The sequence below is a fragment of the Osmia lignaria genome, chromosome 7 (assembly GCF_051020975.1).
Source record: "Osmia lignaria lignaria isolate PbOS001 chromosome 7, iyOsmLign1, whole genome shotgun sequence".
NCBI classification, from domain to species: Eukaryota; Metazoa; Arthropoda; class Insecta; order Hymenoptera; family Megachilidae; genus Osmia; species Osmia lignaria.
Genome location: NC_135038.1, coordinates 8,523,242 through 8,551,072, shown reverse-complemented (window position 1 = coordinate 8,551,072; position 27,831 = coordinate 8,523,242). Strand labels below are relative to the sequence as shown.

The following is a 27,831-nucleotide window of genomic DNA, read 5'->3' as shown; positions in this document are numbered from 1 at the left end:
GGTGCTTTACATGCTTCAATTACTCTACTCGACTCGACTCGTTCAAGACGGCAGTGTAATTTGAAGTGAACAGAATTTCATGAACGAATCTGTAAGCGGCTAAATCTAAATCTATACACAATAAAACACCGAGATATTTAATATTAACTCCTTGCTGTCGACGCTTAACAACGCATCCTCCAATGTTTAAACACTGGAAATTCTTGAATGATCTCATGAAATATTTAGATCAAGAACGATTCTGCTTATAATATTAAGAGTAAAGACATCGATATAGAGAAACAAATTGGTCCACGCAAAGAGTCAATATTCGACGCAATGAGATATTTGTTATTTCTAACGAATAAATTTATAGAAACGTTGATACGTTTTCGAATCGATCGCACAGTCTCTTCGTAACGACGGCTCATTGACGTCTTGGCGTAGGGTCATTGTCACAATCGTTTGTTAATTCTGTGTATTTCCTTATTTTCTTGTTCCTGTTGTTCCTTGGTAGGCAGTTCGCGTACAAGACAGTGAAAATTCATAAGACACAAGCGGCTGAATTATATACACGTTCGCTACTTTCTGAATAGACAGGTTTTGTGTTCGGTGAAATAGAAGCGTACGCCAGTGGGTCAATAAGGGAGGCACGACAATGAACTTTCATTAATAATGATTAATGCAGACGATGATTTCAATCCTGTGTGTGAGCGTGTGTAACTAGGAACTAAATGCCGGATGAGAAACTGAGCTTTCAGAGAAATTTCTTTGTAAAGCATTAGAATGATTATTCTTGAAAAAAAAAAAAAAAACGATAAAAGATCAACGCGTCTTCGAGAGTCACGATTAAACTTGATGCATGTAAATCTTGAAGACAAATCGAATAAAAAAAAAAAAAGATAATCATAATGGCATTCTCATGAGAGAAAAGGGTTATAAACGGTGGTAAATAATCAGTCGTGTTAAAAATCGATTGTCCAACGATTAACATAGCACAAACGATGCAAATCATCGCTTCATTACAGTTCATCTAGTAATAATAATAAAATAAAAGAAAGACATAAATGAAGAAAACATTGTTGCGCTAATAAAAAGGCTGTCGAGTCGCAGAAAACCATTCGACACAACGTAACGTCCCTTTCGCGAGTCTAAATAATAATTACTAAAGAAAACGAATCGCACACATTGATCACACTACTTGCACTCGCTGAAGGATCCATTTAGCCTACCTCAGTCTGTATTAAACTTGGTCTTTCATTGATACCGCCGTTCGCACGGTCCGTGGCACGCTCAAATAGAAACGCTACAATTAAACGTAGTCTCGCCTGCACCTGGACTTCTCTTTCTTCCTGAGTGTCCTCCTGTAACTGCGAGTGAGACTGTGAGTAGCGACGCTACTCAGCGCTAACTTTGTGCATGCCACGGCACTTGTTTCCTAATTTGTGTCCCTGAAAAATATATAAACCGTAGTATCTCTAAAAATACATTCACCCTAAGATTATGGATCATTGAGACAGTTTTAATTTAAATTTCATCTCTATCTTCTAAATCCCAGTCTACGTGGAACCATTGAAGTCTTTGTAAAACTCACCCTGGCCCAGGATAGTAATAATAGGGGGGTGGTCGTTCGTACTCTGTGCTCAAAGGCGGAGGAGCTGCTGCGGCTGGCTGGTAACCAGGAGGTCCACCATTAGGAAAATCACAGTTTCTGCAAATAACGTTGATTGTATTAGTCCAACTACATTACGGTTATCAATTATAACTTATTCTATATTTTCTTCGTCAGACGCGAACAAAATAAAGAAAAAAAGACAAAATTCTTGAACATTAAAGGAAGTTATCACTGGCAATAGCGCACGTATGCCTTAGCGAACAAACGAATGACGAAGCTGCTGAAGCAAAATGAAAGTAAACTTTATGTACCGTGAATGTCCTGTAGAAAAATAAACGAGACTTCATCTCGAGAATCGGACATGCTGTTCTATTTTTCAAATCACCTACGTACATTTGAAACTGAATGAAAGACAGCCATGTCTTTTGTATTCTCACTCGACCTACTTGTTTCATTTTTTTTTTTTTATTATTATTATTATTATTATCTTGTCCCGCAAAAAGCTTTAGCGAAGCTATTGTTTGCCACGCAAACGATTCGAACAAAAGATAGGAACGAAAAAAAGGAGAACGAAGTACGGTGACACATTTGATAACAAATCTGTCTTGCGACTTACGTGCAGAGGCGTTTCGAGAGACGCGAGAAGTTGCCCCCCCGCAAGGTTCCCACTCACCTGGAAATAACCGGGAAAAAAAGCGTGACCATCGAGGTTGCATGACATGTACGGGATGGGATCAAGTAAAATTGCAAATAGAATCAAGAATAATTTGAACACTCGATTCTTTCGTAACAACTTTACCGATATCTCCAATGAAATTAGAATCTGGATTATAAAATAGATGAAGTACTTACTGAATATGGATCAAGTTTCAATATTATCTTGATTTTATTAAGTATCCATGCAAGCTTCTATTCAGACCTTGATCCCATCCTCGCGTTTAATTCGAGCGTTTTTATAAAGATAAAAAAAAAAAAAAACAAGAAAAAAAAGTAGAAAAAGAAAAAAAAAATACATGAGAGGAGAGAATGCATAAAGAAATGTCGCGTAATGAGTGGGAACCCTGCTCACCGGTGAAGGGAGAAGAGAAATGAAAAACAAAAATATTGGTGGCAGTAAGAGACCAAAAATGGTCCCGAAACAGAGGAACCGAGTGAACAGAAAATTGCATAACGTGTCACAGAAAGCGGAATTTATGATTGTCGCTCCGTGATTAATTTCAAGACTTACTGCGCTTCTATCGATATGCTAAAGACTTTATTGTGAGGTTCTGTTTTGGAGGGGGCGGTAGATTCGTGGCTTCGCCACGAAGGGGTTGAACTGTAAAATAAACCATAGGTGAACTAGTGAAAAACCGGAGAGAAACGGAAAAAGGATAGAGATCGTAGTTTTTTCTTAATATAACCCTGAACGATCACAGGATATCGTTTCAGAGAATCAATAATCCTGAAGTTTTTTACACATTTTTTCTTTTAGAAAACGATGACAGTTTCTTTCTTATACGAGAAATGTAAGAACACGATCGAAGTGGAATGATTGGAAAGAAAATCTGCTCTCGATAGAGCTTTCTATCTCGTATCACGAACTTGTCAGTTCGGACACTTACTTTGGCGCTACATCAGAATATCTTGAATAGTGATGATGGTAATGGGATGTGCTTTGATGGGCATCTGCTACCCTTTCTCGCTCGCTGTATCCACCTGCTGGTCCGTCGTAGCTTTCGTACTTGGCGTATGGGTCTCTACTATGAGACACGTATTTCTTGTCGTGGACACTGCAATTAAAAGGTACACTTTAGTCCGGATAATCGTCGCTCGTTTACGACTCGACATGCGAGTTAGAGGAAATTATACTGTTCGCTAAAGCTGTTTCTGCGTGTTAAGTGGGTAATTAACGTCCTAAGTAGCTTTGTAGACTCGCATCCACTTTACTACTGTGTGTATGTACTTTTGTATGCAAGGAACTTTCAAAGCTGTTCATTTTCATATCAATACTACAGTTAGTAATACAATAGAGATATTCAACACCTTCTGGACAAATGATCTGTATTTCTAATTCATCTGTTTTGAAGCAATAAGAAGGATCTAGTCAAGAAGATGTTGAAAGAGGAAATTATCAAGGTACAATTATATTAAAATTAAAAAATGATACTGTAGGATCCATAAGAAATATTTAACTTTCAATGTAATATCCTTTATAAGAAATATTCTTCAACGTGTTTTCAGATCCCACAATATTTCAACCAAGGTGCTCGTTGTACTAAAGCTACAGAGTGTTCCATGCAATCAGAGAGATCTACTGGACCTATCTAAATGAATTCTTGTGAGATGTGTGATTGAATTTGGGATAGTGAGACTAAATGGATCGTGAAAGAAACGGTTGGCGTTGTGTCCAAGGATGTACAGGACATGCGATACAAAGAACAGAATTCTGCATGCGAGCAATTTGGCTTTTCTTCGTTGGATACTTACTGAGTAAGGGGTATGTTATCCCTGTCTGCATACGCGTCATACAAATATTCACTGGAACGGAGCGTGTTAGCGGTTAGATTCCAACAACCATTCCACACATTAGACAGCTACTTTTAACTTAATATAAACTACAGCATTGGAAAGTCGAGCAGGGATTCGATTGTTACGTTAAAAAAAAAAAAACAATAAAATCAGAACATTTCAATGAAAGATTAATACAATTGAATTCCTGCCGCAAGAGAACATATTTTCCATTGGACTTCTTACTATTTTCTTGTTGCATTTTTGCGCGCGATTGACAGGATCAATGATTAGTTAATAGGGCACACAGAGGTGACGAAAAGAGACTGGCACTTATGATTTAAGTTTGTCGATTAGCACGAGATCGCGCGAGATAATCACGAGATTCTCTAATTAAGGATCATTCATGCCGACTAGAAAACTGAAAGATGTTGCAAGCGCGATTAAATGCATGCTTTTGGATACGTATGGAAGCTCGATTAACTACCAGACCGAAGACAGAAGACTCAATACTTGCTACAATAAGGAGTGGTCAGAATTTGTTTGGCGAAGAAATGAGCGGAGAGATAATGGAAGCGATTGTTTTCGAGTGAATGTTATGAGTATCTTAATAAACTAAACTTTTTCAACGGTAACGATATTAACTATTATCTTCTCTAAGTTATATGTTCATCATTCTTGTTTCATTCATGATTTTCTTTAGTTCAATCAAATGAATGATAATGAATAACCCTGGCTTCACACCAAAAGGGAGATTGGTATCTTGATGGTCGACATGCATCAGGTATTTAATTATAAATTGAAAACATATAATAGCGTTTAATCTATCGATCGGGTTTAATTGCTGTTAAAATATCAGAAACTTACGCTTCGACTAGAGGTCCTGGATAAGGGTCTGATTTTTGATACAGCGCGCTCAGTTTCACGCAGAGTACTATGGTTGGAATGAAGAGGATCAAACACCATCCGACACTCGCCCAGAAACCGTTCTGCATATCAAGGAATATAATAAAATATAACATATTGAAAGATCTATCCTTGCATTTCATTTCATTGACACTCACGAATGGATCTAAGATCCTGTTACAGCCTGCAACCAAAGTGGCATTGTAAGCGTTTGAAACAGGAGCGCAACTTCCAATGTGAAACAAAGCGTGATCGATCACACGTTCGAGGAAGTCATCGACTTGACGAAGAAAAGCGTTTCCAAACTTAGTTGCTAGCTGCAATAAAGATAAAAATAATGATAAGAGTATTTATTATTAATTATCTAAGACAAAGAAGACGTACATCTTGCACGTATTCTGGCCCGTCTTTGTTCAGGAACTGCTGCGCTTTCGTGACTTCGTCAACGAGGTCATGAATTGCCTCCGCCATCGAGCTATGATTGAACTTTATCTTCTCCTCAAGTGCGAGAGCCTTCGCGGCTAACTGTTCGCTAAGCGTCGACATCGGCACCACTAGATCTCTATGATAATGTTCCAGATTCATCGCATTTTTCTCCAGACTGTCCCGAATGTCGTCCTGTCCTTCCGGTAATTTGGCTGAGACCTCCCACAGCTGCCTTGCCAAATGTTCCAGATTGATGTTGGTAATATTATCGGCAAGGATCTCAGCATATTGATAAAATTTAATATCGCTCAGACCGCTTTGGGCGAGGTCGTTCAGCTTTGACTTGGCGCTCTCTGTGAGGATTACTACACCTGGTGACAAACTAATTTTACGACGTAACTGTTGAATAGTGTTGTTGATATCGTAACGACCAGCGTATTCGCGCAACGAGTTCGGATCAAAGAGATTGTTCAGCTTCAGAACCCGGTACAATGGTTCGTTTCGATGGCAATTTCTGTGATAAGAAAATAAAATCAATGATGTATTTTCAATTTTCAACGTAACACTTTCATCCTGGAACACTTACGTGACAATGTAACTCATGTTTATATCAATATTCGGATTCTGCGGGTAGAGTGTCTTCTTCACCTGGACAATTTCATCGACCAGAGCGAACATCCTGTTGTCCTGAGGATTCTTCAAAGGTTCGCAAATCGCTCGCTGAACGAGAACACCGGTGACCATGTGTGCTACAGTGATCACCATTAGGACGCTGGTTAAAAGGAAAATAATCCAGACAGCCCTGAACATAAATAGTGCAAAGTAAAACCATCTGCTGTGTTACTTCATGACCTTTCATTTATCTGTCCCAGAGGCTTACATCATGAGGAATCGTGCTCCTGAACCTTTATTACAGCAGTCGTCCCCGTAACCATCTGGACGTTTCCCACAAATTCCACAGAAGAGACCAAAAGTCAGACACATTAAAACGGTTAACAGAATTCCTGATATTCCAAGGCCCAGATAGTACCTGGAAGAAAAGGAATTGTATTAGAAAAGAATTATCAGTTTTCATTTCAGATCACTTATTGATTTACCTGTACGGTGAATACTGATCAATATGCGTTCGAGCATAATCCAGATGCTTGATGTAAACTCTATCAATATCGACGTTTATCCTATCGATAAGCATCGTCATGTTGTTCGCCAGGTTCTTGGAAAAGTTTCCGGTTATATCTATGCTAGCACTGACCACAGGGATGGTCTGATTCACCGCGTGCTGAATATCCTTTTGTATCTTCAGGAACGATTCTTTACCTTGGCTCACTTCCGACACGATGTTACCTTTCATCAGCATGGTAATGTTGTGCAAGGCTGATGTGACGTTTGGTAACTGAAAGAATCACATTGACATTGTTAATGAAAATTATCGAGGCGATGAACGATCATATCTATCGGTGAAAAGAGTAACAATTATTATGATTGAATACTAAATAAAAAGAAAAAAGAAGAGTTGAAGTTTGAAAGTGTCAGAATACAAAGAGTGCTTGGTTAAAAGTAAAGTGTTTGATAAGTTTAGATGAGAAATAAATAAGTGATCTATAAAATTGTGCACTTTATTCGAACGTGCAAAGTAAAACAAGTGTCGCTGTTAAAATATATTTAAAAAAATAATCGCAACTTTTCTGTCCCTAATCATTTATGGAACTAAACATTGGACAGTTCGAACGTCACACTCAACAAAGATTTGTCCAATGAACGACACACACATATGGAACGATACACAGAATCGGAGATTGACATGCTTTTAGAGCTTACAACTTACAGACTGAAGCTATTGTGGCAAGCATGGAATCAGACAAATTGATACAGTGATTTTGCTTGCAAAATCAATGATTGCACAGTCATAAGATTAAAAGAAGAAATTCGTATTAAGACAGAGAGACCGTAGGGTGTTAAAAAAACACCCCTATCACCCTATCCTCGATTACTTTTATCATCTTCGATAAGCTGAAATAAAGTTAGCGTGATATTTAAAGGAAAAATCAAAGATTTCATTTGTTTCCATTGAATTTCAAACGTAAAGCAATCTTTCAAAGCGTTCCTTTTTATTCCCCAATATCTAAATCTGTCGGCCAAGTGATTCATCCGTTTGAAAAGCAACTCTCCTCGCGGTACTATGCAAAAAATAAGCAACAAAAAAACAGAAATAAGCAGAAAATTTGAATTAGCATGGTCCAGGGTAATAATAAACTCATACCTTCGGGAAATATCGGTCCATGTACTGCATGCGTGTAAAACAGAAAGCAGATTAACGTCACTGAATGAACGATCGCGGACGTTGGATAGAAAGAGGCAAACGAAAAGATGTTACCTTGTCGAAGTCCACTTGAACGGACATTTGATTCACTTTGTAATCGTTCAACACCTGTTTGCAATGCTGGGTCTTGCAAGCTGCGAGCGTGTGAAGCAAATTATTTTTAACACCTCGTACAACTGCAAGAAGCAAATCAATTTTACTATTCCTGCTTTCCTACGCTAGTGGAATTAATTCTGGACACTTAAATTTCGCATTTATTCAAATTATTTAATACATAATCATTTATATTTTATATTCTAATCATTACAAAAATTACAATTTCAACACATCAAAGGAGGTAGAAAAAAAAAATTAATATTTCGTTGAATAATCCTTTCAAACAAAAATAATAACACAGTTTAGATTTCTTTAAATTAAAATTTGAAAAACATTTACAAACCAAATCATGTGAAAATATTAATTATAAACATTATACAAAATATTGCGGTATCAATTTAGCATAGCAGAATATACATTTACTGTACAAATATGAAATAAAAGAATATTTTTATTCAAAGTGTCCAGAATTAATTCAACTATTTTATCCCTTTTCTTTCCATAATAAGACTACTTTGCTCGATGCTGTACCATTGTCCAGTTCACTGGCGTTCGTCCTCAGATCCCTAGTGATTATATGCATGGTCTTCAGATCCTCCTTGATGGACTCCAATCCAGCCACAATATCGCTGAGATTAGTAAGAGAGACCGCATGAGAATATTCGGCGAGCTGTTCGGTAACGATTCTGCCGCTCGCTTGAAGTATGTTGTTCAGATTAATTTCAAGCTCGTCGAAATTAGTTATGAGAAGATTATTGATCTCTTCCTTGGTGGTGCTCAGGTACAGTTTCACATCCTTCAGGCTGGTTTTCACGTTGCTCGGAAGCTCCTTGATGCCATCCTGCATGTACTCGTTCGTCACAAACGCGCAGACAACGCCGAACCTGTAATTTGCATCGAATGCACTACTCCGTAATCTCTTTTTTTTCTCTCCCGAGAAACCGATCGTCGAGGGAACGATTTATTCGCGACAAATATTCTTCGAGATACTCAATTCGAATGTCTTTTAACATTCGTCGAAACACAGTGATCGCTTTCAGGGAAAATGGAAAATCGAAAACTGGAGAAGACAATCGTTCTACTTTTCGAACGAGGTTCCTTTTTCGTTCGTTCGTTGATACTCAATTATACTTACAATATAATAGTAGCTACTGCTATGAGCACCATGCTGAGCAACACCTTTCTACAATGATCGTGTTTCTTGTCGAACGGCTGGCTTCTGGCACCGCAGTGACCGGCGCATCTGCAGCAACAAAAGAACAAACCCACGCATGGTAAAATCGCCGCCAAAAGGAGACCAACGAATGCTAGACCAGCTAAACCACCGTAATGGGTCACGATGATCCTCCATTCGGACAAAGTGTACCGAAACGTTGGTACTTGATTTTCAACGGTGAACATCCCTGCAACAAACGAAACCATTGGTAAGAATGAAAATTTTTTATTTATTTTCATTTTTTAACACCGTCGATCAGTCCTCTAATTTTTCTTTCGAATACAAGACTTGCTAATGAAGCGGGTGAAAGAGAAATTGTGAAAGGAAAGAAAAGAAACGCAGAGTGGAATAGTATTATTTTCCATCTGCAGCCCCGATAACGCTTTTTGGGGCGAGAACAGAGCGGGGGAAACGAGGACACGGTCGGATGTAGAGCGTAGGTCAGGAAGGGTTGCCAGGTCGAAGGGTGAACGTAACGGGGACAGAGGAGGGAAATTTATTTCCTAGTTGGTCCTGGGAAAAATGGATCAAACGTCGATGACCGGTCGGGTCGGATTAAGACCCCAGCTGGACCGGCTGCATTGATTTTTCGATGCATCGTGGCTGCGTTGTTCTTACAGAACCGCCAGCAAACAAGCAGCCTGTTTTGAAATTTTATAATTAAATTCTCTCGAGAATTCAAAGGGCAAAGATTTCGATGACGAATTTTTCAACGTGTCCGAAAGGAGATCAAACTGTGAAGAGAGGAATGAAAAACGGAGGCCACTGGCAATCTACGAACAGAGGGGCAGAGGTAGTTAACGATAGTCAGTGATAATAGCCGTCAGAAAGATCGTCGTTAACGCTTTTATATACCAGTTTGAAACGGGGGAACGAGTAGAGAGGTGCTGATGTTTGCGATGCATCCCGGTGGAACAGTCGACGACACGTATTTCCCGTTGGAAAATGAACGAACGCGAAGATTTCACTTTTGTAATTGAAATAAATTTGTTTGCGTACGAATATCACGAAAGAGTGACCTTATTTCTCCTAAATTTTCAGAAAAAATTTATTTCCATTCAAGTATCACGAGGGTGACCTTATTTTTACTTTCATTTATACGTATTTTAATTGCATCTTTTCAAAAGAATCTTGATTACTTAACAAATTGCATGGCAATATAAAAAGATTCAACTTTCATAAATGATATCATTCGAGGGTGATAAATGAGAGGGTAGAGAAAAAGGTAAAAGATAAAATGCTCGTAAGCAGAAATATTCGCTATCTTGAAAGTTATTATGGTACTGATAAGCGAATGGAGCACGTAAATTATGATATTTCGTGTCTGAATATTTTTTCTTGAGAGAAAAAAATTATACATAATAATTCTGGCTATTCTTGACTGTGCATTGAAATTCTACAAGGATACGCTTTGAAAAATAGATACAGGCGATGTTATGGAAGAGGCTAAGACCGAAACCCGTGGCAGGGTATTAGCATAATCGTGCTAGAGGTCAATGACTGGGAAATCGATCGAAACCCTGGACGACAGTGAGTCTGTTGCACCGGTGCAACGAGCGCTCACCTGACTGTAATGCCCTTCTTTAATTATTCAAAGGGTTTTCTTCTGACTCAACTTCTTTCACCTATGTTCCTCATATACACCATGGAATATTCAACCACGTACTTTCATAACGATTTAAACATTATTGTATATTATTTTGTTGAATTTATTAACACGTTGAACGCCACAGTATTAAAGCTCTAATTACTAAGAATAGTAATAATCAATTTTCAAATTAATTTCACATTATTTGTACCATAGCAATATTATTTAAAATAATGTTTTTCTATCGTTTTCTTTTAATTATTGTAAATTGCAGAGCCGGCTACCGACGACTCCCATAACGTTCAACGTGTTAAACATGATAAAGGCGAAAATTAATCTATTATTTTTTTCTGACAATAATGAAGTATAATTTTTAATTTAGCAGAAGAAACGGCCTGTTTTATTTCCTAATACATTTTGCCTAATCAAAGACGTGAAAATAATAATTTTCAAACTTCCCGTTATTGCTATTTTTAACTCGTTGCTCGAATTTTTTTTATTTTCACGGTGCACCTGACGCATCCTGCGCTGCGGTGCAATGTAACCGTGGCTTTGTAACACGAGAAAACCTCGACCTCCGTGGATTTCCGGTTTGCCACGATGCAAAAGGATTTAACAGCCACGTTCGCGGAAGATGATCTCGATTCTGATGTAACGCTCGAATGATTAAACGATTCGCGGAGCTCTGTAATTAGAAACCTAATACACGACTATCCGAGTTAATTTTCGTTTTAATTACCAAAGTTTTTTCCCAGCTTTACAGCTAGATTTTCCAATAGAAGATAAGATCGCTTGGTGATCGATAAAAGGAAAAACGATTTTAAGACGAACCTTCTCCCTTGTAATCCCAATGGAAACGTTCGCCATTACCGTAATGAAGAAATCCATTAGCTTCTCGCACGGTAAATATTGGTATATCGAATATTCCGATTGAATATCTCAACCCGTCCGCTCGCGGATGCGCGATGATATCGATTTATCAGCTCGGTTGAAATAATTCTTGGTTGAACGAAGACGTAGCGTCGTTAGAAACGAAATTCATGCTTCGACCTAACCACTCTATCAAACGTATCGATAACTTAAAAATTCCCAAGAAAAAGAAACGATAAAAGGATCTGGATAATTTGTAACCCGAGTTTTCCCTTCGGTTCGCTTTTCCAGCGTTCGCCAGACACACATCTCATTATTCCCGAGGGCAAAGTGCTCCGTGCTTTCGAGCCCGACTGAAAAACCCGAAGACACCTCCACTTCCAGTCTTGTCACGCAGCTTTCACCCCTTTTGTTTCCATTCCGCCGTCGTCGGCGAAACGAAATAATTAACCGTGCCAGGATTTGCAGGCCGAACGAATGAATTTCAAATTTCAGAATTTTAAACGTCCAAAGAAAAATTATTTATTCGATAAGAAAAAGCGAAGTAACACCGTTGGTTAAAAGGTACTTCGAATGGAATCGTTTGCTGGATAAATACGAGACGGATTCTTAAGAGGTGAGAATAAACGTGATACCTAGAGGACACGCTGAGCCGTCCCGAACTTCCGGTGCATTGTCGAAAAAGGAAACGCGATGCCAGAACGTGGAGGCACGTTCGAGCGATTACCGGCACCCTGGGGAGTTTCGAAAAGGAAAGCAGAACGAAAGGAGACTGTTGATTTAAACGATCGAATTTTTCTATCAGATCTCCTTGAATTTATGCAACGAGGATCCTTCGAGAAAGAAGAAACGGTTTTTCGTTACGCGTTCAAAGAAGCGTGATGCATAAAAATAAAAAAAAGGTACTCGTATCACAGAAGCCTGTGAAGCTTGACGGGAAGTGCTACAAGTATTGCATAGCTTTGTAAGATGATAAATCTCGGCATTGTTTAATGTTATCTATAATCTGTTGGAGATATTACGTGTATTATTTTACGCTTGTAAATTAATCCAGCCACTTCCTGCGTTTGTTCACCGAGATGCTATTAAATGAAAACGAAGCTGAATTAATGAAATCACAGATAAGAAATAGATTCAAAGAACAGAAATATAAAAATCGTCGTTCAAGGTAGAGAAATACGAAAGGGCACAAGTGAAATGCAAATAATAATTAGCGAACAGTTGATAGGTCGCGTACGGTACTTAACGCTTAGCACAATGATAAGTCAGAGGTTGTTGAAAATGAGGTCCTACGGAATACGGCTTTCTCTTGTTAGGAGGATAAAATCATACGAGGTCGTACCAGTAATCGTGGCCATTTAGTTATGTCCTTCTAGCAGGAATATGCGAACGCTTAGAAAGTCATTAACGCTTCCCACACGATTCTAATGCTTGCACAATGCGGTTTGCAAACTCTGATACCGATGAATGTAACGAGATATATGCACTAAACACGTGGAATATAACGCATACCTGGCGTGTGTAACGTTATCTGTTCATCGCACTTCCTTCGAAAGTTTCTATTACGAATATAATGCTCTGATATAATTCAAAGGTGTTACGTATCAGGCGGTAGGTAAAAATTGCGCGGGAGAAATTGTTATTTTGCAATAGATCGACGAAAAGAAACCTGGCTTATTTTGCTATATTTTTACAGTTATTGCTGAGATTGAATATTATTTTCAGTATTTAATATTACACTCTTGTTTTTATCCTAAAATAAGAATATAATACAATGCATTTCTTGAAATTCGGATGACGGACCATGGAGAGAGGCCCGGGACTGCGCGGCGGACCATGGAGAGAGCCACGATTTTAATTCAATTTTGATTTAATAATAACGACGCTATTATTATATTATATTTTCTACTTTTTGAGGGAAAGGGTCGATCATTATACAGTGATCAATACACGTCAGTCTAGGCAAACATTCGTGAAATTAATCGCGTAACGGGGTGGCTGTTGTTGAAGTGTCGTGGGCGTGGAATATATAGCAATTTTCGCTGTGCACAATCGATCCTTGGCCGCAGGGTGTATATATTTCACCCTCGCGACGCAGTATTTCGAGGACGCCTTGGTGCGTACCCGCCCTCGCTATTTTTATTTCCCTTACTCTTACGGATATTTTTTTATTTCCATTCAAGACCGCGCGTGCCCGCCACCGTTCCTCGGGATCGTTAATTTCTCGAGAGTGCCGTTAGGATCCTGCAGAAGCCCGGTACACGGGACTTTCTGATTCATCCGTAGCTCGCAGGTGATCTCATCGTCTGCTCGACCCGGTCGACTTTACCTTTTCCTTTTTACCTGTAGGTGTAACAGAAGGGGAACTGTTTCCGGTGGAATAACGTTCGGCTGTGGTTTATGCCTTTCCTCGGTGACTTTCGTTTCGCGTGGGTTTTCTGGTCTCGTTTCTGTGACGCAACCGCGAATTGTTTTCGCGGTAAAAAATTCATCTTAGATTTCATTCGAGAGGTTGAACCAACGTTTCCTCGGCTAAAGTTATTTACATATCCTGTAACGGTACTCGGAGGAGCCGAGTTCGAACGGAAAAGCGAAGTTCGTTTAATCGTGGCAAGGATCGACGAAACACGTTCGACTTCGCTCGATTTTAATATTTATGACGCCCATGAGTGGCTCCGGTGTTCCATTGTCGTGGAAGCGGCAGTGCACGGTTGCATTCTCTTCGATACAAAAGGAAGCGTAATGAGAGGGATCAAAGAACGGAGAAAGGAAAAAAAAAAAGTGCTACGCGTAAGCGAGGTGAAGATGGTACGAGGCGAGAGTCAGAGAGAAACGGTGGATACCGAGAGGAGATGCAACGAGTGCAGGTGCAGTTGCAACGCTGCAGCCTCGACGGTGTCCCAGATATGCGACTGTCAGTGTGCCACGCATTGTCCCCGGGTTTTAACGGGTCGAAAAGCAGCTTTCATTTCGACCTGGCTGGGAAAAATTTTGCGATAAAACGAAGCTCCTCTTTCAGACTCCATTAGACAATGCCTTCGAGTTAATTGCTTCCCCGTATTCGAATCATTCGCCCTCGCTGTCTGCCGTTTTCGTGATAGGCCCACTTGGTCGCCGATAAGAGGAGCGATAAATAGAAATTTCTGACAAGAAAATGATTAACGAAAGTCGCAACTTTATCGTTTATCGTAGAGAAAAGAACACTTTATTGCACGTGGTCGGCATCTGCAACGATGCAATTTCGAACTGCACCCGCGATGCATTATTTGAGCAAGATAAAAGCTTCGCCGAATCTAATCTCTGCAGCTCAAGAAACTTTCCACTATCGGAGCAGTTATTTTCTTTCGAACATGCAGCATCTTGAAAAAGTAAGGCGAGTGAAAGAAACTTAACGAGAAAGAAGTTCTTCCACGTTCGATAGAACAAATAAAAGGCAACTGTCCGCAAGAAGAAGAAAAAAGAAGAACAAGGAGTAATGTCATTTGGGAAATATTTCTACACGGTATTTATGTGTTGCGCATCGAAGTGGCTAGTATCTCTCCACTTGTCCCTAATTACTTTAACGACCAATGTCCCGAGTGGAAAGTTAATTTCGCGGTGTAATCGTGGCGGGTAACTGCAACGACCATGATGCACCTCATTGCAGACAGACGTCATTACGGTGCAGTTGCGTATGCACCGAAATGCATCGTCTACGAATAATTCTCATTCGGTGGAAAATTTCTCCTGGAAATGGGTCGAATCTTATTCGCAAGAATTATCAGAAATTTCTACTATCCGAAGTAACGAACGTATCAAATTAAAATACGAGACTCTTAATGATATCAGTGACCGGATGCTTCGTCGAAGTTTTAAACGGAACCACACTCGGCCTCGTTATTCATCGTTCGTTCCTAGCACGAGCCCGTACCTAACAGCAGAAACTCTTCGTGACTCGTGCATCGGGGAATGTCGGTCGCTTAATTGCTAGCCGAGTGTTAATTGAGCCTTCCCGTAAGCTTATTCGGGAGTTGGCCCATGCTCAAGAAAAAAAAAAAATATATATATATATATATCTCGTTTGAGAGTTTCCTGCCAAGGTTGATGGACTTTCAACTTCGACCGAGATGAGGTTTCATATTTAAAGAACTTTCAGGAAAATAATTAAAATAATTTAAAACCGGTAGCCGTTCGCGAACGAACCGAGAGGGAATCGAACGATTTTATAATACGAAAGAATTATTCTTAATTCGAAAACTTCTCTGTCCTCGGATCGTTCATTTCTCGGGAATATCTGTGATGCGTTGAACCGCGGAAGCAGAATTATTCCGGGAATAAAACCAGAGGAATTAAATCGCGGAAAATTTCAGCTGGAATTCCTCCGCTGGTTATGACTTCGCTGGATTCATTCGAGTTGCCCGCGAACGGAATTTCCGGGGACGAAAAGAAAATAGAAAAATTCACCCGGCGGATTCATTGTCAGAGATCGAGGCGAAGAAAACTCGATTTTCCTAACGGAAAGAGCTCGAATTGATGAAAAATGGAAATAAAATTAGCGATAACGAAATTTCTACCCGTGAATCGTTTCGAATCAAAGGAAGAAAAGAAATGAAGGATAGACCTTCTTCAACAGCGATTATTGCGATTTCTCGTTGGCAGTCGCGAAGGCAACGTGCCAACTGCAACGCTATTCACCTGCGGTCGTTAAAACGGTGTTATCATTGCACCGCCACATAATTGTTCGCGAACACTTGAAAAAGCATAGCCACCGTGAAACCACAATTTTCTTGCCGAACAATGAAACCACTTTTACGATACTCCGGGGAGACAGAATCTGGATGGACGGTGAAGATTAGAAAATTTCGAAACTAACATAAATTTAACGTAGAAAATAATATTTTAAGTTCTAATAACAAGTAAAATAGAACGCTCGAAGATTAGAAATAACAAAGGCCTGTGATGAAAAAAATATAAGGGAATTGATAGCTGAACTTTATGTATTTTTTGGTGCTGATTTCAAAAAAAAATTATGAAAAATTTCTATCACGTCACGTTTTCTTGAAAAATTCAATTTTACTTGGATTTTTATGAACATTTACTTCTCTCCCTGCCTGCAATCTCTCTCTACCAATAGCGTCGCGCGAATCCTTATCTCATCACCTTGGTTCGATTGCTGAAAAATCAATTTGCCTCGGCAAGAATCGATTTATTTATTTTACACAGATTTAAATGGATAAAAACCACTGTTGCCAGATAGTAAATGCAAAATTTTCAAATAGGATTTTAGCAAAAATATCGATATCGATTATACAAAAAATCTTGACGCGATAGAAAAAAATGGAGGTCATTTTCGAAATCAGTACACCAAATTACGAAAACTTCTCTTGTATTTTTCAAAAACTTCAATTTCGCAGGCCTCTGTAATTTTCCTCTTCAAACTAAATGCATCTAAACATCCGGCAAAAACAGACCGCAAATCGCACACGTCATTTCCATTTCTGATAACTGGTTTCGGTATTTCCAATCACGATTAAATTCGAAGTAAACTTGAATAAAGTGTGAACGGCAAGAGAATTCCCAGTTTCTTCCGGCATTCAGGGAAATTCGTAATTGATTTAACTTGCGCGCACGATGCCCGCCACGTGCACATGCACCGTAAGCGAACGAAACGTGTTCGCACGAGTGACATAAATATTTATGTTGAATTTAATTGCGAGACTGACCTGACACAATGCTTCGTGCGTTAGACAAACGCAAACAAGGTTCCTCTAATTTTCTATACTTCACTGGACGAATGTTAAAAATCGTGAAATCTATTTCATTTGATTGCGTATTAGATCACGCGTTCATTGATCGTGTTTCCAAGCGACAATCGTAAAGCTGTCGTTTCAATTGTTCGATACGATTCCTCGTGAAACGAGATTGTTCTTCCGTAGGCTTCGCGAGGCGTTATCGAACACCGATAAATCATGCATTAAAATTAACGAGTGCACGCTCGATCGGCATGCAGAATTAGCTTCGATCTAATTGGGACCGAGCGTAGGAAGAACGTTCGTTCTCTTTTATTTTTATACTCCTCATTCACTCCGATTGCGACGAACGAACGCAGTTTCATTTGTAACCTATCGACCGTAGAAAAGTTCTGGTAAAATAGTAATTAACGATAACGAAAGTTTCTACATCTGTGGAAAAGGGCGAACAATTTAGAAGATTAGTTTACCACTCGAAAGTTTAACGAGTAACGTTCGTTCAATGAAACGTGCGCGATTCAGGGTTGAAGAATACGAGTAATTTGATAAAATAATTACACTTTCTCAGCGTTATAAATAGCTGACACAGATATTTGATGTTGGACAAGGACGAGTGTACGAGCTAGTATGAAAGTGGTTAATTATAATCAATCTCTTCTATTCAGAAATTCTTTCCCGACGAGTGTTTCTATTTTTAAGGTGACGCCTTTGAATGCCTCTAGAAATATTGCACAATTCTCTAGGGACATTGCAGTTGAAATAAACAATCTATAAAAACGGTAACAGAATTCAATCGTAAATTTTCCTTTCACTCTGTACCTGCTTCGCATCAATGAATCATTGCTTGAAATAAATAAATCTTACGTGTACCATGAAATATTTAACTATAAATAAGAGATAATTAACCCTTCAACAGCCGGAGTCAATCGTGACTCAATCTTACGAAACAACAAGGATATTAAAATTAGGGCTCTCTCCGTGGTCCGTCATGGAAATTTTCGAATTCTTGTATCTCGAAAACGGAGTCGCAGATTGCAAAATGGTAGAGGAACTTTTAGCGTAAAAGAAGATGAATAAAAGCTGGAGCTTATCGACATGGAAAGAACTCGTAAATTGCTGCTAAGTCCCGGCAAGTTTTCTACAAACGGCGAGAACAATGCCGGACAAATTTATGGATCCCATTCGGGGGGTGGGTGGACTCATCCCTTCGGGTTTTACGATAGCAGAGCAGCTCGTATTCGTCGTTTCAGCAGAACTCGATCCAGAATAAGAAATGCACGCGAGTCTGAATAAAAACTAGCGGCTGCGAACCGGATTGCCGTCGAACCACCCCATATAAGGCGCACCCTCAACCAGGGGCGGACTGAGATTTAAATTTCTACCGGGAGATCCGGGCCCTGAATTTCATTAATCAGATCCCAAATTTTTATAAATTCACCGGGAATTTTTCTATCCATCGCATGACGTCTCAAACTTTAAGAACGAATCAACGTTTATTTTTATTATTCCATCGTCAAAGAAAGGGTTACCTGGTGATTCGTCCTTTCGCTTATTCGCATTCGCGTCTCAGGTATCCTTCAGCATGCACTTGGTGCACACAATGGCAGGAAATTAATACATCGTAAACGAGGGAGCACCAGCGTGTCCTTGCATAAAGATAAGCTTATTTGAACAAGAATATTCCGAGAAACACAATGTCAGATAAAAATGCATCAGCTCTGTGCTTTGAAGAATCTTCGCTAATTTCAACCAGAGATAAGGTGATTTCTTAAAGCCAGCGGCTAATTGCCGTCAGATAAAAGTATCGTTAAATGACAAAAGTTCTTAAACCTGTTATCGTTTGATGAAGATTATTAAGATCAGTGGAATTACATCGAGTCACATTGCCGTTATGTTATTAAAAGATTTTGTTGGTATCACGCGTTTGTGATTACATTAGGTGCATTGTTTATCTAGAAGGAAAGATACGTAACCAGGTGAATATTTCTTGCCTCGATTTATCACCAGACATGTTGAAATAATCTGGAACCTTGGAGCTTTGAAAAGGGAATGTCCTCGAGCCTTCCGCTCCATAGAGTTCTGCTTGTGCAAGCGAAAGAAAGGGCAAAGAGGATGAGCCAAGGGGTGCACGACTAAACACCCTGCAGATTAAAGCGCACAGTCCTTGCTAAAACGATTCGTTCCTTTTTTTTCAACAACACCTTTCACCTCTATGAATACATCCCGTTAGTAATTTACTCAGGAGAATTATTCGTTTCTATGAAAAAACATTCGCGAGTTCTCTATGCTAATAGGAGAAATAATTAAGCGAATATTAAACCTTCCAATTTACAAAGAATTTCTAATTTGCTCTATTATTTTTCTCTTCGTTTGGAAGATTCTCTTTTGATATCCTTTTCTTTTTTTCTTTCAATCTATAAGCCGGAAGTAGAAATATCCGTGTGTTTGAAAAGCTCTATCAAAGAATTCAAGGTTCTTCAAACAAACTTGAACCCTGACTGAAAGAAAAGCTCGACGCGCACGCTTTCACGCTTGTCTCCCTTTTCTCTATTTGTCGGCTGTACATCCGTGCATGCTGAAATAATCAGCAACCCTTCTCCTTTCAAAGAGATCGTCCTCGAGACTTCTGCCATGCAGAACTCGCCGAGGAAAGAAGGAAGGAGAGACACGAAGGATGAGAAAGACGGAGGGATATCATCTTTATGGATGAATCTCTATGGTAATTTAAACGGTGGGTACAGTCGGGACAGAGAATTATTTTTCAAACTGTTTATATTACTCGCGGACGAGTAGTATAATTCTAATTCTATACTCCTCGAAGTTTCGGAACGGAAAATTCCGGAGAAAAGCAATTTCGAGGTTCGTCGTTCATCTGGAAGACTGCAATTTCTCCGGCGCAATCTTACGGTGTGTATCGAGCTCGTTTACGAGACGAATTTATGGGGAGGAGTGGAAAACACCGGCGACGGGACAGCTTCTACCTCGTACATTCAGCGAAATTTCTATTTTCCATAGGGGAAAAAATAGAGGATCAACCTCGGCGTTGTTGCGCCGTAGACGTGAAAGAAAAACGCGACGATGAAAAAACACGGGAGAAACAATGGGTCCTCCAGACAGGCAGGGATATTTGTGAAAATGTCCAGGGTACAGGGAAAAATCTTGGTAAAAGTAGAATGTACAAATGAGAAAATAAATGCTGGAAATCCTATAATAAAATAAGAAAAAATGAAACGAGTATCTTTTACGGAGAGCTACCCAAGTGTTACACTCACTTATTAATGAAACTTTGCCAGCTTGTAGAGCTCGAGGAGCTGAACACGCCTATACCCCCTTTTGGGGGCAGACGGCTAATTGTTTAAAAGATATTAACAATTACAGTTAGTTACTCCTTACATTCTGAAGTATAACAAACTCACACATACAACCCTGCAATCTAGAGATCCACGGTTCAAATCCTTGGTTCCCAACATTTTTTTTTTTTTTTAATGATAATTGGTCCCTTTTTAAATAACTATTACATAAAAATTATCATAAAAAAAAAATAAAAAAATTTGTTGAGAACTAAGGATTTGAACCGAGCATCTTTACATTGCAAGTCGTGTGTTCAACCACGGAGCGGATCCATGACTCGCAATCTGAAGGTCCTCGGTTCAAATCCTTGGTTCCCAATTTTTTTTTTTTTATGATAATTTTGCAAAAAATTTTGTTTATAGAATAGCGATAGCGAAAAGTGTCATTTGATCGTTGGTGCCTTATGACTCTTATGATCTTAGACGCTCTGCAACCCTTGAAGAATAATCTGTTAGTAACGAATATTATAATAGTATTTTTACAGGGCCGATCCTGAGATTTCGGGGGTCCGAGGCGAGCTCCGAAAAAGGACCCCTCCACATATATGACATAAAAAATGTAGCTCAAATAAAATTTATAAAATTAACATTAAACCTTGTATTTTAGATTTACATTTAAATTCTTGCATTCTTAGACGCAAAATCGACTCATGGGGGCTCTGGACCTTGGGGGGCCTAGCCCTGTATTTTTATTAGAATATTCCATAATATCCAACAGAATGACTAAAGGAATACAAATGCGAATGAATGGATGACTCGGTAAATGAATCAGCAGCGAGACTTGAATTATCAAAAAGATTCCTGTAGATATTCGGAATATTAATTAACGATCGTATCTCATTTAAGAGGTAACAAATCTCGAATACGAGTACCAAGTATCTTGGTGTAAAAAGAATTTTTGGGGTGTGGGCCAATCTTGCATTTTGCAAGATTCCGAATTCAATGGATGAAAATCGAGCGGTTGATGGTCGGGTGATTCGATGATTAAAGAACGCAAGTTGGTAAGTAACCGAGCGAGCAAACGAGTAAGTGTCCAAAGAAAAACACCGGCAATAAAGACAATGGTCTTAATAAAGAGAGTCAGAGCGTAACTTGTTCCCCTGGTCTGCGGTTACATCGGTCGCAGCTGTCGGCAACGAAGACTTTACACGCTACTTATTTAATGAATGTCAGAATACGTGAGCGAGTGGTTACAGAAGGGTGAAGGCACAATGGAAAACGGTCGCGTGGGTGTGCGTAAAACGAAGGGCAGAAAGTAACGATTCGAGAGTATGCTCGCCCTGTTGGAAGGTTCAATGGTAAAACCAACGAGTGCTGTTTTCCTTTGGCTGAGTCACGTTTGCACACGCGAGTGCCTTCCCTCCGTTTCCCCCTGTTAAATTCAATCAGAAAGCTGGCAAACTTCGAGCGAAATGTTTACAATAGCGCGAGAAACGTTTCACGGTCGACTGTGAGTTCGTTTCTGTGTAAGAAAAGAAAATTAGAAAATTGCAACAAAATCGATGCACTTCTCAAGCGAAGCGAGGAGGCCATTTCGCAAGCTAAGGATTTTTTTTTTTTCAGTAGAAATGCAAAAGAAACAGCAGTGTCGTTTAATCGGCGATTAAGAGGCGCGTTGAACCCCGGATTTGCAGCGGAGATTGCACCGACTGCAGCCGAGGGGAAGGAGAAATGCATCGCGGACACACGTGTGCAGTGTCGCGCATGCACCCGCTTGTATGCACCTGCGAAACACATGTTCTACACGGCTCGAAGAGGATGGGAACCGTCTCTGAACGGCGACAAAAATCTCCGACAACATCCGCGAAAGAAACTTCATGCCACTTTTATTTCGCAAGATTTATCTGTTGAAATCTTGCAGAAAATTGCATGTTTTCATATCTGAGCGTTGTTTTTCCTCCGTTTAATCGAGAACAAAGAGTCGTTCTCTTTCCACGAACGTGAAAGCTGGGTCAATCGTGACTCAAATTAACAAAACGAATCACATGTTTCGATTAAAATTTCTTCTTTATATCAATTATCATTGAAACCGTTCTTTTAATTTACTTATCCGTAGTGTCAGTTTTCTATTAACATCGATGACATCAGTTCGAGCAATTCCATTCTAACTTGATATCGATGTCGATTGCATATCGACGTTTTTTTAGAAAGCAATATTTCATCCTATAACCTATCCAACTTTATTTCGCCTAGCCTTTTATCACGGTTCTCTTTTTACCGAGCGCATACGCCAAGTGTCACGTTTATTTATTGTTTATAGCACGAATGCGATTACACTCGACAGGGGTTGCAACGTAAAATGAAAATAGAACGGATCGATGGTGTTTTCAGCAAGGCAACGGTAAACTCAGTGAACTTTCGTGGAACGACCGATTTCACCGGTGAAATTAAACAAAAAATAAATGAAGTTCGTTGAAAATATACTCGAATCAGAGTGACCTAAATAAGATAAGCAATTAAAAAAAAATTCTATTCAACATTTCAACGTCTATCTTGTATTCCTGACAGACGTAAGGAACGTTTTAATTGAATTCCGGAGCAATTGGTCGTCGAAAGAGGTCTCTCTGTCCGGTCCGCGCGACATTGAATTCAATTCCCAGCTTCGTCTGGCTCATTAACGTCGTTCTTCGTCGCTCGTGATATCAGCTTCGTTCTTTTCTATCCGCTTCTCTTCGCGAAATCGTTCTAGTAAATCCCGTGAAAACGATGCTTCTCTATTAAATTGTCAGATACGTGTTTTCCACCCAAGTTCAATGCACCCGGCGCGGCCGATCGAATCACGCGACTCTTGGACTTTCGAAAAAATCGGTTTTTCGTTCGGAAAAATACCGTCGCCTCGCTGGTATTTCGTGTGAATGGAGAGAAAGAGGAATTTAATTTGCTCGCTGGCTACCTTTGCGGCAGAATGTTGTTCGATTCCAGATTACGGGTAAGTTTCGATACCGGCTGATTGGACTTTTTCAGCGGACGTGAAAAGGGATTTCGAGCTCGGTTTATTTTCATAGCAAACAGAGACTCTTCTTTTTTCCAGCTGTGATTAGAACAAAAGAATTCAGTTGCTCGAATTTTAGGCGAGCCAGATTAAATTTTGCTTAACGAGCCGCGAATTCGTCGCGTTAATCAAAGACATTTCAAGTGAGAAAAATTAAATTCACGCGACGTGGAAGAAAAAAGAAGAAAATAAAGAATTTCATCAACGAAAGGGGAAACTTTGTTGCAGCTATAGCTGCTTCCTTTCGCCGAGGGACTAATATAAATCAAACTTTCTCGACATGGATCTAAATTCAATTTAATTTCTACGCTGACCCGCCAGTCTTTTCAGAAGAACGAGTCCTAGAATGTTAATGCAGTTTCCTTCGTAGCTGCACTGTTTGGACAGTATAAGCTGCAATTTACCTCGACTACACTGCACACGTAAACTTCTCGCCGGGGGTTTCATCGCGAACCCCTTCGTTTCTCAGTGTTCCGGTTCGTTCTGACCCCTCGAATCGCTTCTGTTCCCGACACTGCTCTAGCCAGAGTACATATTTACCAGTCCTTTCATTTGCATTCGAAGGATTATTTATTTTCTCCTCTACACAAGCAGTTTCGTACTATCTACTTCCCTACGCATTGAGATTACAATTATTGTTTATCCTCTTCTCAGTTTACTAGAATTCTGTTTTGATCGTTATCGGTTACTCTCCATTGAGAAAGCGATCGTGTTTTTCCATTAATTTCTTTTCCTTCTTATCGTCTTATTGTTAATGACGATACCGTATCTCAAGTATGAGAATAACTAGCAAGTGAATTTGTTGATCCCTGAACATCTGTTGATTCAATAAATTTTAACGCGAGTGCAACGAGAATTTTATCGTTTACTTTCTCGTCTGCATTCCATGGGGAATGATAAAAAGTGTTTAATATATTTTGTCAGGTAAAAGTTGACGAGCCAAACTAATGGAATGTTTTGTATCTGTTTTGAAACAACGAGAGTGAATCACGAGTACAAGTTTTCATGGGATGTTTGTAAATTTTTCATCCAACTCGCTGAAATTCCTCCATTTTTCTACAGGCTGAAGTGTGGTTCACCTGATTGAAAGGCCAGGAATTTCATTAACCCGTTATTGAAGATAAATGGCGGCTACGAACGCTTGGTAAATTAAAATCGAAACAACGAGAGCCTGTAAACATCGTTAGAAGGGAAATCAGAATTGAAATACTATCGAATATTCTGATAAAGCTGTGGTTACGTTGTATGAAAGAACAGTTTCAGGATATTCATTGGAATATTAGTTTATCAGAAAACGTTTCCTGTGTAGCCGTTGCTGTAATTAAGTATGGGTCAGGGGAGAATTGACCTCGCTGTTCTAAAATTCTATAATTATAAAATTCTATAACTCTGAGGTTTTTAATTTCCAAATTTGCAAATTCTACGATTTTGAAGTTCCACACTTGCAAAGTTTTTAATTTTAAGACTATGATTCCAAGTTTGCAAATTCTGAAATTCTAAGACTCTATTTTCCAAATTTGCAAAATTGAAAAATTCTAAGCTCCTAATGCTTTAAATTTGCAAATTTGCAAAATCTAAAATTCTAAGACCCTAACGCCCTAAATTTGCAAATTCTAAAATTCTAAGACTAATTTTCCAAATTTGCAAAATCTAAGATTCTAAGACCCTAACGCTCTAAATTTGCAAATTCTAAAATTCTAAGACTCTAATGCTCTAAATTTGCAAATTCTAAAATTCTAAGACTCTAACGCTCTAAAATTCTAAGACTAATTTTCCAAATTCTAAAATTCTAAAATCCCAACGCTCTAAATTTCCAAATTCCAAAGCTCCATAAACAAGGTTTCACCAACAAGCATTGCTATTATATAATTTTATAGAAATCTACCAGCTTAAGTCTTAAAGTCGCAAAAGAAAAGGAACGCAGCGACACTATTTCTTGGCTCATAAAACAATAACAGCTAATAAGACGCAATTGTTCGTGGTACGGAAGTAATAGAAGCATCTCGAACTGGCCAATAAAACTGCACATCCATCTGTCGCTACCAAAACGATGAAAGGTACATTCAGCTGAACTTACGAATAATATTTAATAAGAAAAACGAACAGTGATTCACTGTACAAATCGCTGTACACACAAGACCGATAAGAGAGGTGAAAGAACATAAAACATCAACGAGGAAATGAATCGAACGTCGTAAGTTAAAAAAACACTGGTCGTGGACTACTAAGCAGAAAATCGGCTTCTTTCGCATTTATCTGGAAACGATTCGAGCGTGGATCCGCTCTCGTAATTTTCAGCGACTTTAAAAGCGAGTTGCGGCTTCCTGTCCGTCTAAATCTATACGCGAGTCCAGATTCTCTCTTACATTCGTGTAAAACCCTAATCGTTATCAAATCACAACTCCAATGTTAAGAAAAATTCAAATTAAAAAACTTGCTAAATTTAAAATTCTGTTACGGCAAATATTTAATTTTAATATATTTTAACACTTTGATAAACCTATATCGCATATTTATAATTCTAAAGAATTTATCGCTTTATCAAATTATCTACTGATTAAAATCGTAAAACTATCGAATTCCAAGAGGTATTAATCGCGTAAAATGTAAAAAGTTGAAATTCAGGAATCATACGAGAGTAAGCGCGCGAAGCGTTAATCGATACTCATTCGACTTCTCGCGGGCGAATCGAGGATCGATTGAGAACCACTGGGCCGTTGGCCGCAAAACGAACGGATCATCGACAGCTCTTCTTTCATTGTCAATGCTCTTCCGAATCGGAAGAAGGAGGGAAAGAATAAGATCGCGTATACGATATCGAAGAAGGAAACGGATAGAAAGAACGGAGACGAGCTTGTTGCAGACGTCAGGTCTGTTAGACGATGACGAACGCTCCGCTATCAACTTCCTGTTGGAATTGATATAGATGCACGAGCCCTGCTCCTACGTTCACGCGACGAAAGGGTCATTGATCCGGTTCGTTCAGCTAGTTATCGCGTTTTTTATTCCCAATGACCGGTCGTTTTTCGCCGGGAATCAGTAAACACAGCTGCTTTCCAAACTTTTATCAATCGTAAATTCTTATTTTAAGCGTTTAATACTCTACCATAGGAAAGTTTTCAATCAAAAATTCATTCGAGTAATTAATTAATCTCTTACCACGCGATATTGCGTACTCGATCATCGACGTTTAAGTATGACGGTAGATAGCAAATTCGGCATTAATTATTTATGATAAAAATTAGCAACTTGGAAATGATATATTTGCCAGCTGTGGGAATTAATGGGTTAACAAATGGCTTCCTACCGCGAAGGGTTAGGTTAATCACTGACGTAAGCGGGACACGATTTGTCTCGGAAAGTTTGGTACACTTTATGAATTATTTAGTAATTTTATAAAAGAAAAGAAGAATTTGTAAAAGCCTTTCCTTTTACGTCACGGCAAGGCAGATTATCATCACACATATACATATAAAATGATCATTTATCGAAGTAATACATGTTTAGTAAATATACGCAATATATGACAGGTTAAGGGGAAAGAAAATTATTAAATTTACTAATTACTTCACCGATGCAAAAATAACCCTTAAGAAAATGCTAAGTTAAAAGTAATTAATTCTTTCGTTTTCTTGACAGCGATCTGTTTACCAACAAGGAGCCGGCCATTTTCGAGCGCGCGGTACAGGGCGTAACCAAGGCCGCGGAAAAAAGCTTGTCCCTAACCCTACTAAGGGTTCGCGCAACGTTCTAGACGTGATACATGCATATAAAAAATTTCAAACACTTACCTTCTGGGTAGGCTTGTTTGCTCTGCACGAAGTCGATGAACGTGTTGGTCACGTTGTACAGCTGGCCCATGCCCTTGGGGTTGAACTTCGTGGTGGCGTTGTATAGCAGCCCGGTCGTGTTAATCGTCGTGTAGTTGAGGGCCTGCAAGGCCATGATTCCGTTTAGCTGCCGGTCCAGATCCTCGCTGATCACACGCATCCGATTCGTTAACGTCTCTTGACAGGTAACTGGACACGACACGAGAAGAACAGAGAACAGAACGAGAATCGCGAATCCATGATACACCATGGCATTGAGCCGAGAACCGAACGAATAACGTGACACCATCATCTAGCGACTTGCCCCGGGGACGCGTCGCTACGGACTGATGGCTCGTCTAGTTCCAAGGCACGCGGAACCGAACCATCCCCACTTCGCCGCGCGCCGCCATATTGTCACCGAGCCCGTAGTCCTGGTTCGTGC

At 39.4% G+C, this 27,831-nt stretch overlaps 1 protein-coding gene and 1 long non-coding RNA gene across 2 annotated transcripts; one reads left to right on the top strand and one right to left on the bottom strand.

The window, feature by feature from the left end:
* Nucleotides 1-769: 769 nt before the first annotated feature.
* On the bottom strand, nucleotides 770-27,814 carry LOC117604430 (prominin-1-A). The gene is given in 18 exon segments (XM_034324472.2): nucleotides 770-1,430; nucleotides 1,574-1,690; nucleotides 2,823-2,912; nucleotides 3,199-3,366; nucleotides 4,064-4,114; nucleotides 4,952-5,073; nucleotides 5,149-5,307; nucleotides 5,375-5,930; nucleotides 6,003-6,218; nucleotides 6,297-6,446; nucleotides 6,514-6,809; nucleotides 7,677-7,700; nucleotides 7,791-7,912; nucleotides 8,364-8,716; nucleotides 8,968-9,235; nucleotides 27,369-27,699; nucleotides 27,702-27,754; nucleotides 27,757-27,814. Coding segments are annotated over 18 exon segments (3,132 nt in total). The 5' UTR covers nucleotides 27,800-27,814; the 3' UTR covers nucleotides 770-1,417.
* On the top strand, nucleotides 3,589-4,958 carry LOC117604442 (uncharacterized). Its single transcript, XR_004581444.2, has 3 exons — nucleotides 3,589-3,712; nucleotides 3,818-4,715; nucleotides 4,788-4,958. It is a non-coding gene; the product is annotated as an uncharacterized LOC117604442 (long non-coding RNA).
* Nucleotides 27,815-27,831: the final 17 nt, after the last annotated feature.